The 21,071-nt window shown below is 37.2% G+C and overlaps 1 protein-coding gene across 17 annotated transcripts in view; it reads left to right on the forward strand.

Annotated features, from left to right (window-relative positions):
* Positions 1-21,071, forward strand: part of PTPRK (protein tyrosine phosphatase receptor type K) — a 389,675-nt gene that overhangs the window by 172,779 nt on the left and 195,825 nt on the right. For all 17 annotated transcript variants that reach the window (XM_015858520.2, XM_015858509.2, XM_015858508.2 and 14 more), the window contains exons 4-6: positions 3,293-3,374; positions 5,131-5,246; positions 18,406-18,580. In XM_015858520.2, coding sequence (XP_015714006.1) covers positions 3,293-3,374; positions 5,131-5,246; positions 18,406-18,580 — 373 coding nt within the window. The remainder of the gene's footprint in view (positions 1-3,292; positions 3,375-5,130; positions 5,247-18,405; positions 18,581-21,071) is intronic.

Genomic DNA, 21,071 nt, shown 5'->3' on the forward strand with positions numbered 1-21,071 from the left:
GACAAATATATTGACAAGGAGTGCATTGGGGATGGTTAAAGACATAGAATCATGCCCAGTTCAGGGAATTTTGACATTTCAACATTTCATTTGTTTAATTCACTTTTATCTCAATTCATGTATTTTGTAAACAAGAGTGTGCAATTTTATTTGGAGAAGTAACCATCTGAGCACTACATAGGAACTGTATAGAAGAATCCAGGATGAAATGTAATTCCCCCAAGCATTTGAATTACCTGAACTATTCAGCATTTCCTGTTCTTTTTCATTGCATTCGCTTCTGAAACGAACGAGACAGGATAACTGACTCCAGAACTATTGTGTGCAAGCCTGATTCATCCCTCAGGAAACTGTCCTCTCCATTAAGGGGAGAAAGTGTGTCTCAGAAATGCACTAGATGAACATGCAATTAAATTGTGGTAAGCAAAAGGGCATTTGCAGTTGTGCAGTCAAGTAAGGGTTTTTGGCTAGATTGATAGTCTGAATTACTTTTCAGCTAAATACAGGTGTTTAAGGCATTCCTTCTATGACTATAAACTGAAAGGCTGTTAAGGTAAATTGCAGGATTCACTCCAAATGCAACAGTGGTTGCATTTAGGATAAACTTTATCTGGTGAAAGGAATAGCTGAACAGTCTGGGCTTTTTTTTTCCATATATTGCGTGTACATGTGAGAAAAGCTCTGTTTCTGGTCCAGTTTCTCAGTGTTTTAAATTGCTGTCTTCATCTATATAAACAATTTATTTATTTTTTCATTTCCCTTTTCAAATGTGAACAGATGTTATCAAATTAAAGCTCAATGACACTTTTTTAACTGTACTGTACCTTTTACTATATACAGTCTACAGAAAAAGCAAAAGAAAGAAAGAAAGAAACAGACAAACAAAAATGTAAATTCCTACCTGTATCCCAACTAAGGAAATTTTTTCCCTCTGGCCTCCCAGGGAACTATCAACGTACAGAAGAGGGAAACAAATGAGGGCAGGCTTCCCTGGTAGCTGAGTCAAAACAGTTTTCATATGAATAACAGCCTGATTCAAAGTTAGATGTAAATTTAGGCCACTGGATTTAACACCAATGGTCAAAGTTCTCAACTGAAATTTGGGAAATAAGTTTGTTTAAGTATGTGACAGAACTGTGTTGTAATGTAAAGAAATTGGTCATTTGGAAGGGCTTTAAGTATAACTGTTCTTTACTGAGATGTCTGATTCTTCACGCTGTATAACCCTTTAAAACAAAAGCAACAAAAAGACAAATTGATCTAAATGTAGTTGTTAGCAAATGAAAAAAAAATGGTGTTGATGTCCTTACAGGTGACAAGTGCGGGCTCTCTGAAGAAAGCCAGAGGAGCTGCTAGGTGCTGTCAAATAATGCTCTAATTGGAATCTTTAAGAAAGGTCCTTGATGGGGTTTGCATTCCCCCCACCTACCCAGAACATTGGGTTATCAGTCTTCCTCTCCTGCATTGTCTCAGGAAACAAGGGATGGAACCCACTGACACTTGTTGAATGTTTATGGAGACTAATCTGTGAATGTGAACACAGTGAGGCAGTGAGTACATTTGAGCACTAAGGAAAGCAATGTGAAAGACAAATTACGTTCTGGATGGCCATGCACAGCTGTCCCACCATGAACTGAAGGACATCTAGATGAGCTCATCTCCAGATTACAACCAGGGAACTGTGTATGGAGCTGAATACTGGCTTCAGTGCATTGGTAATAATGGTGGCAATATTGGAATATTGCTGAGGAACAGAGAGAACACTGTAAGCCAGTTTACAAGGACCTACTGAACCAATACAAGGCTGAAGGTGACAGTTTCTTGGATCACATCATTACCAATAATTAGACCACTTGTCATCACTATGAGCCAAAGTCAAAATGGCAGTCTGTGGAGGAGTGATGTGAATTCTGCATCGAAGAAAAAGCTCAAGATGCAGTCCTCTGTGGGCAAAGGAATGTGTACTGTTGTTTGGGATAGGACAATGGTGATCCTTCTGGATTTCCTGGAACAGGGACAAAACATCAACTCTGGCCACTGTATTGCTACAGTGACTAAGCTGAAGACTCAGACTTTCAGCCCAGAGATGAAGACAGCCTTTCTCTTGCAGTGCAATAATGGCAGGCCCCATACTGGTTTGAAGACCATGAAGCATGTTGTCAATCTTGGTTGGACTGTCCTACCACACCCACCATATAGTCTGGATCTGGTGCCTTCTGACTTCCATCTGTTCTGACCAATGAAAGATGAACTTAATGGCCAACACTGCCCTAGCAATGGCACAATAATAGTAGCTGTGAAACAGTTGTTCACCTCCACTGATGCATATTAGTACAAGTGCAGCATGCAGGCTCATGTTCTTTGCTGGTGGAAATACGAAGCTTGTGGGTGGTTACTATGTTGAAAAATAGTGCTTTGGTAGCTCTATCTATTTGCTCTATCCAACAGTGTGATGGCTTTTGTAGTTTCTGTGGAAATAAATAGGAGGCATTACTTTTGGAACAACCCATCTAATTTAGGCTTTCCTGCTTCCTACTTTATTTTCTATTTCTATATGCTTTCCTTCTCATCACCCTCTACTTTTCTGATGGTTTATTCTGGGCTGTGTGATGTTACATTGGTACATCTGTAGCAGACAGCTCTCTACTCAAATGTTCTGAGAGCAATTTCTTTTGTTCCTTTATGTTTGGAGGTGGGATAAGAAGTTGGATGTGAAGACAGTGTTGTATTTTTGCTTCCTGCCCAGCAGTTTATCTAATGCCTTGCAAAAAAATAAAGAATATAGTGGCTACTTCATAATCGCTTGCTACAGCTGTTCTTATCATTGCCACTGGGCAGTGCTACTCTATTTCTGTGCTGCTGAATATTTTCCTGTACAATTACACTGCAGGTTGCATAAGAATGTGGACTAAAGTGAGACCCCTGATGAGAATACAAATGTTAAAATTCTTGTTCAGTTGTATGCTGTGATGTTGAACCTGTCTGAAAGTAATAGCATTCTTTCAGAATTGAATCATGTTTATGCATTTAGTGAATTGAAAACAGTATGCTGCTAATTAAAATAATAAACTTGCTTTTCTGTTGTGCCATAAGTAGCAAATCCAAAGCAAGAAATGTATAGGAACAGTATGGAACTGCAATCCATTAGGTAATAAATATTCCATTCAGTCGTCAAGCCTTGTAGGAACTTCAGCTAAATGAAAAAGGCAATGTGTCTTATATCAACACGCTTGCTACTGTGGGAATTCTGCAGAAATGAATGTTGTAAACATTTTTTCTTTCATTTTGACAGGTAATATTTGAAGCCGAAGTCTCAGATGGGAGAAATGGCTACATTGCCATTGATGACATCCAGGTTCTGAGTTACCCTTGTGGTAAGTAATGATTAAGAGCTGCATTTTTCTCTGTCTTTTCAGGACATATTTGATATTGCTGTGGCCTGCTGAGTTTTCATCACTTCATCACTGATGTTCTTTGTTCTTTCAATAGCGTTTGTGTTGTAGCTTCCAGGGCAAAATGTAGTGTTGCAAGTGATTTACCCAGGTGAAATCTTTGTCTACCAGAAGTATTGCATAAATATAAAAGCAGAAATACTTCAGTGTCTAAGCTGTCTTTTGTTTATATGTATGTCCACTATATCTACTGATTACAGAAATATGACATGGTTTCCAGATTTCTTTTTAAATGGCTTCTAGCTACAGAACTATTGAAGGGAGCTCTCTGTTGCTATGGTTTGTTTTTTGAACAGAATTCAGGCATTTACGTTTGCCTCTTCTTGCTTATCTCTGGGTAAAACTATACACTTCAAACACAAGTTGTGTCAATTCAGGTGTCATACAAGTAACCTTTGTGATGAAGAAATTATTACCATGCATTTCCGACACCACTGTTGGTTGGGTATTTTTGTTGTTGTTTTTGTTGTTTTATGTTACTTCGGTTCTATTTCACTCTTCTGATCTTCCCCTGGATGCTCCCTTTTTCAAACTGACTTTTTCTGTAGTGCACCTCATGGCTGTTAAATTAATTATTTTCTGAAAAGACCACATCACAACAGTCTTCCTCCAAAATTTTCAAAAGATGGCTGCAGTAGCAACCTCACATCTTGTTTTCTTCTATCCACAACTCAGACTCTTAACTCTCATAGGTTACCAAGCATAAAGGGATATTTGTGTAATTTACTTCTTTATATTTCAGCCAGCCCAGCTGTCTGATCTCAGTAGTCAGCAAAACTGTCTGCAACTTTAGTATCTGGCTTTGTATTTATCTTTGGGTTTTTTTGTTGTTTTTTTTGTTTGTTTTTTTTGTTTGTTTACAAATTTTCTAATTGTAAGAAGGCACTTTAGTGCAGTAATGACAGAAGATAATCAAAATCATGCACCTTTCATATAAGCTGTTTTCTGTACTTATGTTTAAACATTTTTTTGTTCCGATTTGCTGTTGTTTTTTTTTCCTGAGAGGTTTTCTGGTGTTTTTAGTTCTTTTTTAACTAAGTACAAAGAAATAACAGCTCGGATAATGCTGTAATTGGTGGCTCTTGAGAAAGGAATGGGTGAGAGCTGTGTAATATACCCATATCTCAAATATGTCTGTCAGCTTCCTTATGTTTAATAAATCCTTCAGGTGGTTGTGCCATAGTGCTTTCCTAAGGGGTTTGTCAGTAAGGGAAATAATTTGCCTGAATATTAAAATATTATGCTCAATGGCAAAAGTGAATTCATTTAGTAAAAGTATGGAGCTCAAAGATATGTTGCAAATGATCTAGATCATATCTTTTTTTTTTTTTTTTTTCAGTTGAGCAGTATCCATCTAATTGGCTTTTTCCCAGTGTGACAGACTTGATACAATTGAAATTCGTAGGGATAAGTTTTGTAATGTGCTACTGACATTCTGGCATTTGATCTTCTTTTCTGGGCTTTGATTCTTAAAATACTTTATTAGAACTCATGTATAAAATAATAAGGAGAGAAGGGAAAGGACTGAAAACGTTCTTCTAGAGCTGAGATGAAACAAATCATTTTCTTTATGTTTTCCAACTAAAGGTTTTTATAATATGCATCTTTGCAGAGACAATGTAATGGCACCTTTTCTAGCAATAAACATTATTTGTAATTTTGTTTTCCTACTCTGCAGATAAATCTCCACATTTCTTGAGGCTGGGGGATGTAGAGGTCAACGCAGGGCAGAATGCTACATTTCAGTGCATTGCTACAGGCAGAGATGCAGTGAATAACAAGTTATGGCTCCAGGTAAGACCAACACACTAAGTCTATTTGCCTAGAGGACAAGATGCTTTCTGGAAGGAAAAGACTTTTCTGGAAGTTTTTTTTTTTTCTTTTGCATATGTAGCATTTAGTTTAAATAAGATGCTATGTTGTTTAAATGGTGAAACTGATAATAAATTTTGTAGTGTTAAAACGCTTAGACTGGGACTTTTTTTTTTCTCTTTTTTTATGTCCAGTACAGGAAAGTTGTTCTTTAAGGCATTTTGATCTTCTCTACTTTTAAATCATCTCTGTTTATTAACATGAAGTACATATAAGAACTTATTTTCAATTTAGAAATGAAAAACTTTTCTTTGAGGTTTATGTGGATGGTCTTGAAAGACTTAAAATTAAGACCGCCAAGTAGAAAGATTGCAAAGGTTCACACATATTCATATAAAAACTGATTTTTTTCACATAATACCTGTATGTGTATGCTCTAATTTGTACATAAACCTTAAGAATTGCTCTAGAATAATTTCTTAATGTGCGTTTTGCAACTCATTTTTGTAAAAATAGGAAATTACTATACATTTTCATAACTTCAAAGTTTTTGGCAATGATAGTACTTTGAAATTAACTATAACTTTAAAGTATGTAATCTTTTGTAAAGCGTTGTGTTCTTGAAATGAACTATAATCAGTTACTTCAATCTGTTTCATTTTCTTTTAATAGAGTGTGGGATGACAAACCTTGGGTAACAGTTGCATATAGGCATGTGTTAAACTTCAAATATAAAAGAGAATATTTTTAATAGGGGCATGAGATTATAAAAATCTGATACAGAGAATGTATTGCCAGACAAATATGCTGCAACATTTTAAAATGTTAACACAGATCTGGCGGTAAGTGTATTGCATTTATTGAATAGGTATCTTATCAATAGAAATGATGTGGTATTCTATATCTTTGGGTAGTAACTTGTTTAAACTGAGCATGTATAACATTTCTTCATTGAGGAAGTGGAGTACAGTTTCATAGGTTTGCCAAATGGATGACATAAAGCACACAAACTAAAACTGAGATTGGTTACTATACCAAAAGCAGGAACATAAAGAAGGGTGCATGCAAGAACAAATGTGAAGCACACCTTCAATGGGTAATTGGTCAGAAAGGACTGACAGGGACAGCCAGCTGGAAATCTTCCCTATCACTTGGTCTTCTGGGTCAGATAACTGACAGATTATACTTGCTAACTTGCACTCCCTTGAGGAGGCCAGTTAGCAGCCAGACAGCTCAAGAAACATATGCTTTGTCCCTTCAAGTACTTCATAGGTGTTTTTTTTGTGTGTGGATCACAGATGTGGTACATTTCACACAGTGCAAAAGATAAGGTGTCTTTGACATTCAAATAACACTACTTGTGTTTATGAAGTGCTTTGATATTCTTCAGGATACTTTGCTACTAAATTCATATGCTGGGACTTATATTCCCCTTCTTGTTTTCCCTTAAGTAATCCCAATTTTTCACCAACTTAAAGGTGACCTGTATTTTTTTTTCTTCCCCTCTCATTATTCCAGCACTTCATCTTACCTTCCTGACATAAGTGCAAATCATGAACTTTCCTACCTCTGAATTCATCATTAAACAGATGATACAGCTGTTTTGCTCAGCTAATAGTGAGTTGAGTCCTCGTCCTTAAAACACAGGGTGAATATATATGTGGGCCTCATGAGACTAAAGTGTATGATTTGAAAGAGGTTCATGTTAGCCTTTGACCACACCAGAGATTCATAAAGGGTGAATAGCCAGGAAGGAAGAGCCAGCAGATCAAATCAAATGCCTAAGTAATTGTTTTTGAGAGCCCTGAGCTGAAACATTCCAGGAATGTATTTTTCTTGTAAGAACAAAAAATGATGTGGGGATGAAAAAAGAAAAAACAAAGGTATTTTTCAAGTATTCTCTATTGGAAAAAATAGCTTTTGGTCATGTCCTTATTGAAAGAGAAAGGATATTTCCTTGTAAAAAGAAAAAAAAATAAAAGACAAGATAAAGTAGCATACAGGTTGCTATTAAAACAGTGTTTGAGAACTGAAGATCTAAGGTACAATCTGGGACTTTTTACATCTGAAATGATCTAAGATAACATTTGCTTGCATTGAAGTAATAGAGTTCTGCAGGCACAGATTCTATTATATAATCTACTACCTCTATATAATCTACTACCTCTGCAGCCAAGGCTTGAAGTAAATTCAGGAGTGAGACAGAGCTGGGAGAAGCAGCCACTCTGTTTTCTTTTCTGTAGTTCTATCTCTGAGTGCAATCCAGCTGCACTGAGCTGCAGCGACCTCATCTCCCTCCTCAACCCTTTTGTAGCTTGGAGCTTTTACTCACCTTTCCATTAAGTTAGTTGAGGAAACTGATCAGGCAGAAAAAGATTTTGTCTGCATGTGTAATTTTGTTGCTGTTGTTATTGAGGGCAAGAGGGATTTGGGGGTTTGATTTGTAAGGGTGATGGTGGTGTACTCGTCTTTTGTTTAATTTCATTTTTAGCTTGATTCATGTCTGAATTACCTACCTGTATGTCGCGCCAGAACATGGGATGTTTGGTTGGGAGCAAGGAAGAGAGAAGGATTTAAACAACCTGAGAGTAGATTGGGCTGTAGATTGTCTCATTGTTAATGACCTGCATAAAGTTTAATTTTCCAGTGGGAAAAATTGCAATACACAAATGATCTGTGTGCGTGCACATTTCCATTTTTGTCTTTGTAACTATAAATTAAGTGCACATACCTTTGTGTGACTGAAAATACAAATAGATGAAAATAGACACATTTCAATGCATTGTTTTTTGAATGCTTTATAACTGTCTTTTCATCAACTTCGCTTTCTATAAATTCATAGCTGTAAGAATTTCAGATGAATGTGAATTAACATTGAACTTCTGACTTCACTAATGTATATTTTTGCTATTTTTTAATTGTTAGATTATGTTTTTTCTCCCGCCCCTTCCACAACCTTGTCTACCAACCCCTGCATTTTGCAGCCCCACTGGGTCAAAGCTGGGGACAGGCAGAGCTCTGGCATTAAAAGATAAGCAGTGAAGATAACACAAGTCTTTAAAAATGTCAACTTTGCTAATATAAAACAAATATTTGAGCAGGTAAAGAGATTTAACTGGTTGAACAAGATGATCTGAAGCATTCCTCTCGTGGCAAAATAAATACTAGGTGTGAGAGCTGGACAGAAATGCAGTGCTTAGATTTAGTGTTTTTCAGCTTTTCAGCATAATCTAGTATTCAGTCCTGTACAGCTATGAGCTGAAGTATTTTCTTCATAAACTAAAATTATTGACAAATTCTGAAATAATTTCACAATCCTTCCTTTTTTTGTTTGTTTGTTTGTTTTCTTTTTGAAATGCATTTGGTCTTATTGAATTTTGTTTTTGCCTACCGTCAACTTCTGAATGTAGTACTGTGGGTTTGTTTATTTATTTATTTATTTATTTACTTTACATTCCCTTAAAATTTCCAGTGTGGTATGTCATGCACAAACAACTTCAAGGTGTTAATCACTGAAAACACTGAAGCATTTGGATTGTCAGATGAGTCCCCAAACCCAACAGAGTGACCTGGCATTTCTGCCTGTTATGATGTGGTGTGCTTTGTCTTATAAGTTTCAGGATTTAGCGGTAGTACTTGTTGAAAATTTCCTCTGATAAGAGAACATAAAGAGTGTGCACATGTTAGCAGAAAAGTTGCAATAGAAGAAGTAATAGACAGATCAGTTCTTGCATGCTCCTGCTGGTCTTCTATCTTTTAAAGTATATGAATTGTCTTTTATGAGAAGATGCTTAAAATCGTAGAATTGTAGAATCTCAAGGTTGGAAAGGATGTACAAGATCACCTAGTCCAACTGTCCTCCTGTCACCATTACTACCATAAGCCACTAAACCATATCTGTTCGCTCCTCATACAGAAGCCTCTTGAACACTGCTAGGGATGGTGACTCCACCAGGTCCCTGGGCAGGCCATTCCAGTGCCAAAAGAATAATGATTATTTCTTTTGCCAACATTTGATGCACCTTGCTGTGTTATCTATATTGATTTGTTGAATTAGTATAGATATTACTCTAAATATGTCTGCATTTTTTTTTAAATTATTTTATTTTTTTTTTTTTTGGTGTGTGTGTGTGATTATGTCAAAGGCCATGTATTCCTGTGGAGTAATGTCAGCAAATAACAGTCACTTTTACCACTTTTACATGTGGATACTGTTTTTAGGATGGATACAAGTTAAGCATTAAATATATGAGAAAACAGTACAAACATTAAGAGACGTGGAGGATGGGTCTTTTTACCATATTATTTTTTAGTATGAGGATAGCTTCCATGGTTTTAAGCTTTATTTCTTTACTGAGAAAGTACAGAAATAGAATTGTCTAAACAGCATAAATAACACTTTGGGACACAAAGACTAGAAAGCGATGTACATATTGTTCAGCATTTGTTCTGTGGATCTGATTGGTGTATCAGAGCAATAGGGTTTTTTGCATAATCAAGCTGTGTTTAACTGCTTCCTGAGCTGGGAACAATTGTGATTCTCATAAACCCAGTATGATTTTCAGTGTCTTATCGATGTCCAGTTTAACTGGACACTTGCACAGTACAGAGAATTGAGCTTTTTGCTCGAACATCTGTTAAACCATATGTCTTGGCACCTGGTTCAGATGGTGATAACAGCGGCACTAATGAGTCCATCCATCATTGCTGAGCTCTGCATTAACGTAGCATTGGATTATGGAAAGAGGATTCTTCTGGCTTTGCAGATGGATATATTTTGCCACGGTCTTCAGTGATGCCATTTGCTCTGGTGAATCTGAAATTCAGAAGGGTAGTGCACGTGTTTAAAAGTTTAATATGTGCCCGATAATCCTGTGCAGATTGTCATTGGAGCAGCGGTGAGCGGGCCAATCTGTCAGCAGGGGCTGTGGGTGCTGGCAAGAGGCCACCACACTCAGGCTGCCAGGGCTGGCAAGTCAATCCTGCTTTTGCCCCTGAAGAGACTCGTCAGCATGAACGAATCTGATCCAGAACCTCTCACCACCAGAGGAGTATGTCGTTCCTTGCGGAATAACAGATAATTAAAGCAATTGCCTGAAAGTAATAACTGAAAATGTGAAATTAGGAAGCATTATGGAAAATAAAATGCAAATTGCTGGAACAACAATGGCGTGGGGCTGACCTCCCAGCAATACCAACTGTTACTGGATGATGAAAGACCATCTGCATGGCTGTTCGGCTCTGCCGCATCATGGTCCTGTTCTTGAGGAAGCTGCCATAGCCTGTACTGTCATTTTTGCTGGGTTCTTGGATTGTGGTGTTCGTTGCTATAGAGTGCAATTTGATGTTCAATGTTTGTCTGTCTTTCAGTGGTTTTCAGTGCTAGATACTGTATGTCTGGGCAATTAAAGGCAAATTTGGACTGAGCACATGCAGATGGTATCCTCTGATGGTGCCTTAAGGCCATTCATTCTGTAGAACCAATACAGCAGGGAAGGATTTTAAACTGGAGGAGTGTATGTGCAAACCTGTGCCTCTAACCAGAGGGCTCGGGAATGCAGCACTGATTATTGTGTTTTATGAAAGGATAGTGATTCCTCTCAGGAAGGAAACTGTGTGATAAGTTTCCTTTCATCTTACAGTGTCAAGAAGTTGAAGGCATGGATCGTTATCCAGCAGTAGGGTTTTGTGTGTGGGCCTTGGTCCTTTGGTAGAAAACATATAGCTGTAGTTGAGTGTTTGGAGGCTTTCTTCTCTGGTTTTATAAAATTGTAAGAATGCTTTTTGTTGGTTCTCACAGATTTTACAACTCCTGAAAGTTAAAGGAAGCTGAGTAAGCTAAATGATCAAGAAACCTTGTTGTGCTCTTTCTTTGACGTGGCCTAAGAGAAACTGAGAAAAAGTGTTTTCTGGATGCCTTTTTAGCACCCATATGGTTTCAGCTGTGAAACTGTCATGGAGACTTTTGGTCTCATTTTTGTTCTTAGTCAGCTGTCACGTTTGCCAGTTCTGCTAAGTGACGTCTGTGGGTCAAGCCTTCTTGCCCTGCAGAGCATCTGAAGCCAGGGCGTCCTGCTGGGGCCACAGGAGGGGCAGAGGTCCAATAGGAAACTGCTCTGAGGCTGCCCCAGCCTCTGGCCAGCTGACCCAGAGCATCAGTGTCTGCCTGAAGCACATGCAAGTTTGTGACAGTAAATATTACCAGCTGTTGATCAAACCTGTTCTTAGCTGGTAAAATGCTAGTAAAATTTGTCATCTTACCTGTGTCTTGATTACTAACATTGGCCAGGTAGCATGCAAGTTCCTTTACTCTTGCACGGAAACTTCACTTGTTGCTTTTACTTATAGAAAAGATGATTTTGAAAGTGAGCAATGAAAGAAACACAGAGGATAGGTTTCACCTTTTACTGGGGCTTATCTATTTAACCTACACATTTGCCTCAGTGATAACATCAAGCTACTTCTAAATGGTTTGACTGGTAATTTACTGTGTCCTGCATTTTGTTTACTCTGACATGATTATAAAGTATATTCACAAATGAAAAATATTCATAACTTATTTTATATTATCCTTCAAATTTGTTTCAGAAAGGTATTTTAGGGTCATTTAACCCTGAATTCCCTCTCTTCATCCTCAGTTTATTAGCCTTTTGGCTAAATATGGCAGTTTTCCCTAGACCCCTAGTCATCTTAATTTTTAACAACACCAAATCCTGTAATCCTCCTGGTTTTAATTTAATTCTGCCCCAATTAACTAATTCCTCCAGCCTGCATAGCTACAGGTCATATCATTTACACTACAGCCTTTGGGACTGTTGTCGCTGTAGGTCCTCCCTAAGGGTGCCACCGATTTCATCAAGGCTGGAGCACCAGGTGCCTGGGAGCTGTGCTGCTGCTGCATCCCTGTGGTGGGACTGGAGGGCTTTTCTAGGAGGGAATTTACTGACAGTTCCATGACCTGGTCCTGTGAGCTTTGTTCCTTTATCCATGCATTAGATCCTCTCCTCTGAGGTGTGAAGTGTAGTAGGTACCTTTGTACTCCATGCAACAGTTTGCTCAAATAACTATGAGATTTACAGAGCAATAAAAAACTTGTCCTCTTAAAAAATACTGGTATGTATATGTGTATGTATATATATACACACTTCTATGTACATTTATATATATGTGTGTCTGTGTATATATATATATATATATACATATATATATATATAATACTGATATACTTATTTCCTTTTGGAAAAGAGTAAAATCATCTGCTAAGAAGCATGCGAGGAAGTATCCTGTGTTATTTTGGTCTTGGTAGTGCGTGGGTTTTTCTTTTTCTCTTTTTTTCTTCTGCAAAATCAGATTATGTTTCTAGATCTGCAGGCTGAATGCTGCAGTTAGGTATGCTCTGCTCAAGGTGCTATCAATCTTTAGTCATTGTAGCTTTCTGGAAAGTGTTGTTTTAATTTTTTTTTTAATTTATTTTTTATTTTATTATTTTTGTGTGTGTGTGTGGCATATGTTAGATAAATTCAAAATAAGGGGAGTGAAAAGCAGGCATGGTTTTCATTTCTGTATTTGGATGGCCATGGATGCTGAAGAATGTATTTTGCTGTTCTTTCTCTGGTAGATTTTATTACAGTCTAGGATTCCCATTTCTGATGACACCAGATGGTTCTCATTTAGACTGTTTCTTGATAACAGTTGGTTTCTTCCGTAGGAGGTTTCAGTGCAGTGGGAGGGAAATTGAGCTACCTCAAAGAGGACAAGTTTTGTTAACAGAAGTGCATGCAACTAGAATATGTGAAGTAATTTCCTATTCTTCTAAGTGGCACTGCAATCTAGAATTCAACCTTGTACTTTCCTCAAAATGTTTGGTATATGTGTACATGGGAAAAGTTTTTCCTGTGCATGTGTAGTGCATGGGAAACTCTTTTAGTCGGTTTTGTCATGCATTTGGGAAGACCAGCCAGCTAAAGCTGATTACATTAGTTTCCTACTTAAAGGGGAAGAAAAAGAAACAACCCATAATCACATGCTTTCTTTGAAAAGCAAACTGACAGAAAAGAAAATGCTACTTCAAGATTGTATACTAAGAGAAAGGTAGGACTATCTGGGCACATAATTTAAACAATACTTTCAGCTCTTTTTCTACCTAAAAATGCATTTAATTTTTTATTTATTTTAGCTAAAAACGTGTATTTGGGAATAGAATACAACTGTAGCACTTGCGCTATTGTAGATGCTCTACCTTGTGATAATTTCATACTTTGTTATTTGCAGTATGTTCATTTAATTTGAAAATATCAAAGCACAAATCAAACACAAAATCACAACAAATAGTTTTCTTTACAATTTGTTTCTGTATTTGTAAGTTTTGTTCTGAATGTTAAAGCATACACTCAGCATGTCAAAAACTGCCTGACAACTGCATGTAAGTAAAATCTTAAAAGTATGGTAATTTAGGTTACTTTTTTTTCTCCCCTTATGTTACTCAGTTTTTACCAAAATGTTTTTTGACATCAACTATTCTTGCTACATTGAAACTGTCCTCATTCAACCTTTTTTTTTCCTCTTGCAAAAAAAAACCAAAAAAAAACCCAAAAAACAAAAAACAAAAAAAACAACAACAACAAAAAACCAACCAACCAAACAAAAAAATCCACTGCAAGATACTTTTGCCTGTACACAATGAGTAAAAGCACACAAGAAAAGTGTAACACCATTATGTCCTTTACAGACTCCCTTTTTCTCTAGGCATCTCAGTGTAACTCCCCTGGTGCTGGGGAGTTCTCTGGTGAAGTTCTGATTTCTTGTTTGGGCATAGAGTTGCTTGAACTCTCCTCTTGCACCCTGCACAGATACTGTATCCTCCCCCTGTCCACACAGTGAATTAAATCACAGACTCCTTGGTGATGATAAGATGGGAGACACAATGTATTTTCAAGGACAAAATTTTATTCATTTATCTATTTATTTATTTATTTATTTATTTATTTATTTAGTGTGTGTGTGTGTGTGTGTGACTGGGTTCTCTTTTGCATGAAGATAGGAGTACAGGCAAGGAAGAGTGAGTGAGTGTGCTGTGGTGGCTGCTGCTGCTGCCAGAGTGATGTGTGTGATATGTGTGTCACTGCAGCCGTGATGTTGACATCTTCTGATCTCTGGAGGCATACCTGGGTCCAGCCGAAAGCCTGAGAAAGCAAACAGGGTTGACTGTAGTTGTTAGCAGTGGAGTGGACTTAAGATGTTTACGCTAAGAAAGGGACAGAGATGTGTTAGGTTTGAGCTGTCCAGGCTGATAAAAATTACTGTTATGAAACAGAGTTCAAGAGAATTCAGAGGAAACTTCAGCACAGAAATGTATGATATCAGCGTTTAAAAACAAAACACACACACACAACCCAACGAAAAAAATAACAAGAAGCCTTAATCTATCTCTCAAGTTAAAAAGTGAAGTAAGTTTTAAGTCTGTATTAGAAAATTAACAAAGTACCTTAATTGTACCAATTAAGAAGGATGTTAAGGTTAGGTTGTTTCTGATATATTCTGGAAGGCTCACTAAAATTAAATTTCATGTTAATTAAACACTTAAATTCTTTCATGAGGAAAAAGTGAGAAATTTTAAGGCATGTCCTAATTGTTAATTTGCCTGTGACTGTTTTTTAAGCTGCATAGCCTTAATTGTTGATTTTTTAAAAGAAATATATGCTCTCATTTCATTACTTGAAAATTAAAAGAATAGAACATACATTACTATCAAATTAAAAATAAGTATGAAGTTGTAGAGTCTTAATTTAAGGTCATAGATTTAAATGCCTGGAATGCTGGAAGGAAGGGGGCTTATTCACCTGCTTATGTTTCATTTAATCGTGTGTTTATAGACTGTAGTTCATGGTAAGGCCCAGTTATTTTCAGCAAAGGAGAAGAGCTGACTGCTGCTGACCTCTCCTAAATGGACAATTTGGGGTTATCAAATCAGACAGCAAGGGGCTGGAGGAACCAAGAATCACACAGGGTACAGCCATTACCTATTAGTATAACTCCACATTAATTTTAAATTGAATTTTTAAAACCTAATTGAGCAGTGTTTTCAAGCTCTGTGCAGTATGAGCAGGACATAAATTGAAACAGTATGTACCAGAAGCCCTCTAATAAGCGGAGAGCGCTGCTGCCTTTCTTTTCTCTCCTTTAAAATCAGTTATATTGCTCTGACATTAAAAAGAAGAATTTAATTAAGAGATCGTGGCAGTGCATCTGAACTCTGACTGGTTAATGGTTTGCCAGTGTAAGGGGCACGCATGGGAAATAAATGCAAGTATTTTCTTTAACATTTGTTTTTAAGTGAGAACTCTCTACTGTTTGAATTTCTCATGGTTTTAATGACTGAAAAACATTTTAATGGGTAAGCTGTACATGAAAATTGACTTTGAGGATGTAATTGTACCATTGAATTCCCAAGGAACAAATCCTAATATAGAGCAATTTGAGCAACCACTTTGAGTCTTGTAAGATTAAGCAGTCAGAAATCACTGATGTAAATGGAAAATAAATAAATAAATAAATAAATCCTAGGTTCTGTTGTTGAAGTAGAACAGTAAAGCTCATTAAATACCATTTTGATTAATTGCCCTAAAATTAACTTTATATAGTAGCCCAGTTCACTTTTACATCTCTAACGTGAAGCATGCAGCCTAGCTGAAGTAAGCAGGTTCAGAGCTTTGGAGGGGAAATAATTTTACACATAAAGCTTCGCGATGGGCTTCTCTGCTGCAGGCTGAGTGTGGCATTGAAATTGAAAGCACTGGACTTATTACAGGGAGTCCTTAATTTTAGAAAACTGTCTCTGATGTTTATTTTTCCCTTTACAAGAGAACAAGAATTATTGCATTACATGGGTTGCTGTCAACTCCACTATCACATCATATTTAACAATAAGATAAGCCTTCTGTTCATTATATCCCACTTGGTCATTTTAACAATTGTGTGGCAGGTTTGTGTTTTCCAGAACAGTCTGGTATCTCCTGAATGGCTGCCTGCACTGGGGAAAGTGTGCACTGTGGGGGGCACAGCTAAGCAGGAGAGGAAATAGTGCAATGAGTTTGCTTATTGTAGTTGCTTCAAGGCACCAGATCAACATTTGCAGAGTTTGAGTTGTGTCTTGCTTAAGCCCCTAATCAAAACTGAGGGAGAAAAGTTAGAAGAAAATCTTGCTTTACAAAATGGCTTTCCTACTGGGAGATGCCAGCTCCATGAAGTGAGAGGTGCTTTTTCCTGCAAAATGGTTTTGCAGTAGCTTAAGCAGTGCTCAAATAAAGCCTTTAACATTACCATTTGTTTGCCTGATATTGGGATTTAATATTTTCATTAATTATTGACGTTCAGCAAGGCCTTTCTTTCAGGAAGACAGGAGTCCCTGTAAGCCTCAGCAGACTTCCTTCATCCTTCTCACAGGAAGCAGATGCCTTGTGAACAACCCTTCCAGTGTCGTCCATGTATTAATCTGAGTCTGGAAGGTTACAGAACAAGGACTTTGACTAAGGCAGAAGCTGTTTGAGAGCCTTTCAGATGCATCTCATGCTCCATCTCTCTGTGTCTTACTGACCCTGGTCCTGCCCCACTGGCTTAGCATGACCTGGGCTGGGCCAAGCACTGTGGTGACTGCTGGCCCTTTCTGGCTTAGCAGAAAGGAGAGTGGTGGGGTGAGCCGGCAGGGGTTCCTGTTCCTGATGAATTGAAGAAAGGTCACACCAAGAAATCTGCTGTTGATGCAGGTGACAGCACAGTGTTTCTGGCAGAATACTAGTGGCTGAAATATTAATGTAAATTGATGCTTTAACATGAGGATTGCATTTAAGCAAGGGAAGGATCCTTGTGTCTGCTACAAAAAAGATGACAGAGCATAACATAGATCTTTTTGAAACATACTGCTACTGAAGGTGAATACCTGTTAGCTGGTTTGAAGCAGTGCTGAACACCTGGCTAATCTGCAGCAAAGTTATGTAGGGAGTGACTAACTCATGCTAAGATCCCAAGTGCTAGCTGTGAAATGAAGTGCCCAAGTGTTACAAAGAACTCCTGCCTGTGACAGAGGCCGGTGTATATACATAGAATAATAGAATCACCAAGGTTGGAAGAAATCCACAGTATAACCCAGTCCAACCATCCACCCATCACCAATAGTTCTCACTAAACCATGTCCCACAACACAGGACATGAGCAGCATTAACTTGTTTCCTATTTCTCCCCTTTGCATTTTGCCACAGGCTGTTGGGTTATTAAACTCTGTTGCTCAGCAGTCCTGCTTCTTGCATGAGGCAGCAAACTAAGAGTTTAAGACCTCAATGAAGATTCTCATTCCAGGAGTCAATTAGAACTAAAAACATGAGCAGAGGTCTCAGCTACAAAGGGAATTACAGCGTCTTTCTGGTGACTGAGCAAAGCTGTCTATTCAGAAAGTTCATGAGCTGAAAATATTTCTGCTTTTTGACCTGTCCTCTTTCCCACAGCTCCAGATTAATTTTATTCAGTGACTTGTGGTAGCTATGATTTTTTCTTAATAATTGCTTTTAAAATAGATATACATCTTATATATCTATATATATTTTAAGAGTTTTCTTCCCTTCTCTTTTTATTTCAACTAGTTCTAGGTAGGTAGGTGGTGCTTAGTGTAACAAAGGTACAATTTTAGAAGGTATTGAATTTGGACAGATAAAAGCTAGCATTAGAAAGGGAATGCTGTCTGCTTGATGAAAAAGAGCTATTGAAAACCACTGAAATCCTTAATGCTGGATTTGGTTAAATTATTGTTATTTACAATAAATCCAGTGTATCTATTATAATTTCATTTTAAGTTGAATTATTTTTATTGGGAATGCAACTGCTGCTCCTGGACTGTCCTATGGTAGTTCCAGCTACGAAGCAGTGGCAGTTGTGTATGGTACAGTCAATCTTGTGTCACTGCAAAAACCTGAGCATGTTTTTCACCCCCCGACTTGATTTTGTGTTCTTATATCACAAAAATCATGCCACAGGGTGAACACATTTGTTGTTGTGGGTTTTTAAAATGTACTTATTGTATGATGACAATGATAAATGCTTATTATATTCTTACAAGATATCTCTGCTTTGGTCTTTCTTTTTTTTATTTCAGAGAAGAAATGGGGAAGATATACCAGTGGCTCAGACTAAAAATATAAATCACAGAAGATTTGCTGCTACCTTTAAGTTGCAAGAGGTAACAAAAACTGACCAGGATTTATACCGCTGTGTAACTCAATCAGAGAGAGGTTCTGGAGTGTCAAATTTTGCTCAACTTATTGTTCGAGGTAAGATTTGGGTCACTTTATCTGCATTAAATGCTTTGAGTACCAGAGTTTTCTTTTATTAATAATACAGATGCCTTGATCTGAAGCGCTCATACAAACGTAGCCCTCCTGTGAGACTTCTGGAATTGTCATAATCCAAAATTTCTTGTTCTTTCCATAGAACACATCTGTGTAAAGTCCCAGATCTTGCAATGAGTGCAGTATCCTACATGCTTTTCCTGTAGACTGTTGAATTTAAGGTGAAAACTGCCTAATGTTTCATAAATGTTTTTTAAAGAAATGAGAAAACCCATCTACTTAGTGAATGTTGCTTTTCTACTCTGCTGCCATGAGCAGGCGGACAGTTCAGTAAAATAATGCATTGCTCTTCTGAGACTCAGGTGTAGAGAAACAGTTTTAAACTTTACCTGTCCAGGGACAAAAAGTATTATGGAGATGTTTTGCAGTGGTTTCCAAATTGTGGAGTAGGAAGAAATGCTTTTCTGTTGCACTTCACTTAGAAACCTATTGAAACAAAACCATTAACTAAGTGTAGGAGTGCTGTGTTGGTGCTTTATTGCTTTTGTTTGTGTTCTGAAATTATGTTATCCTGATGGTGAAAGACATGATTGAATATAAGATTTCAGGTTCTGATTCTCAAATTCACTTGCTGTTTGACCTGGAGTAAGTTATTACAGTTCTCCTTGCCTGCTTGTGTCACTTGTAGTGTTGCCTATTTCACCTGACTCTTAGGTTTGCTCTGAGACTTAGTGTTTTGAAGTGTGAACTAAGTTATATGGGCATACAAAAACCTGTGACGCCTAGTTTGGGGACAGTTTGGGCAAAGTATGCCAGATATGGGGACATGAAGGGCTCTTGCTTGACTCATTGCTTCAGCCATGGAAGGTTTGGTCAGTTGTCATCTGAGATCAGCCATTCAGTCTGGAATGAGGGCAAGGAAAGCCAGTTCATCCTCAGCTTGTAGAAATAAAGGTAGCCTGGTAAGTGGTCTAAAATATTTGATATCTGACATTTTCTGGGTGAGGTCTTTTTCCTGGGAGACCAATAGATTGAGATCAGCTAGGTTTTATATCTTCTATATAGCATCAATAAAAATAGACTCCACTAAACATATGAGGATTTAAACAATATGTTAACAGCTTTTTTTGTTCTATTGATGTACTCTTTTGTCTACCAAAGTGCAAAACAATCTTCATCCTAATTCAGTGTTACTAGGAAAACAGGACAAATGGCTATATTTATGCAGTAAATGAAGTTTTCCTTTTTTTCTCCTGTTATAATAGAGCAATAAAATAGTGTTTAAAACAGTATTATTCTCTCTCTTAAAAAAAGAAAAAAAAAAAAAAGAAAAAATAAATAGCAATATCAAACTTCATAGTGCTTTCGTTTTAAATGCAGTACATTGTCCTGCTGAATAGCTTGGGTTATTTGATTATTTCATCTTTATGCCTTGAATTATAATTTGATAGCTATATATGCAACAACTATGCAATATTGATATTCTAAGATTAACATTGTATATATATTATGATAACAATAATAATTGTTAACAAGCTTAACAATATATATATATATATATGCATATATATATATATGATGTATGTAATACATATAATTTAAGACACTGAAAAAATCATATAAAAACATTTTTATTTCTTTGACATAACGGTAAAGAACAGGATTTATGTTTTATAGCAGGATTTATTGCTTGCTGTTGTATTTGAAAAGCAATATACAGTAATATATTTTCTTGTTTGTCTAGATAACCACTAAATAAATCTTGTTAGCCAAAAAGCATACCCTTAGGGATTGGCTACCCTGGTGTTAAAACTGTACTGAAAATTAACCATAATGACAGGTCCTATATCTCAGTGGCACTTTAAAGCTGACATCCTGCTACATGGATACAAAAGATGATAATTTTAAAGGAAATTTTTGGGCCACTGATACGAATTGCCTTTAATAAGAGCTGGCATAGTATTGCCCATTGTCAAAGATGACCCAGGGGTAAGAGTTTATTAGTGCATTTCCTTCTAAACTGAAAGTGACAGGGCATGCTTGGGGCCTTTTTGTTGCTGTTTGTAACAAATGAAAATTTCACTGCAGAATTCTCATGCTGAAGTGTATTGATCTGTGTGTTCTCACAGCCAGAGGAGGAAAAAAATACAGTGAAACACAATTTACTTTGTCATGGCCTTAGTATTTCTTCCAGATCATTTTGGGTAATGGTAAGATCTTTGGTCTGCCAAAGCCAAACTTCATTGACAACACTGGTTACTCAGAAAGTGAGAGATGAGGAACAGCCCTTGCTGCTCAGCAACTCAGAGTCTGGGAGTTACATGACTGAAATCTTTTCACGTTCCATCTCTATGCAGATGATGTGTGACTCTGTAACATAGGAGCATCTGATACTTTTCTGATGAGCCTTTCATAAGCCAGTCTTGGTAATAGAAGTTTCCAGTTTATATAGCATCTGTCATAGTGAAACATC

Source organism: Coturnix japonica, chromosome 3, assembly GCF_001577835.2.
Source record: "Coturnix japonica isolate 7356 chromosome 3, Coturnix japonica 2.1, whole genome shotgun sequence".
Taxonomy (NCBI): Eukaryota; Metazoa; Chordata; class Aves; order Galliformes; family Phasianidae; genus Coturnix; species Coturnix japonica.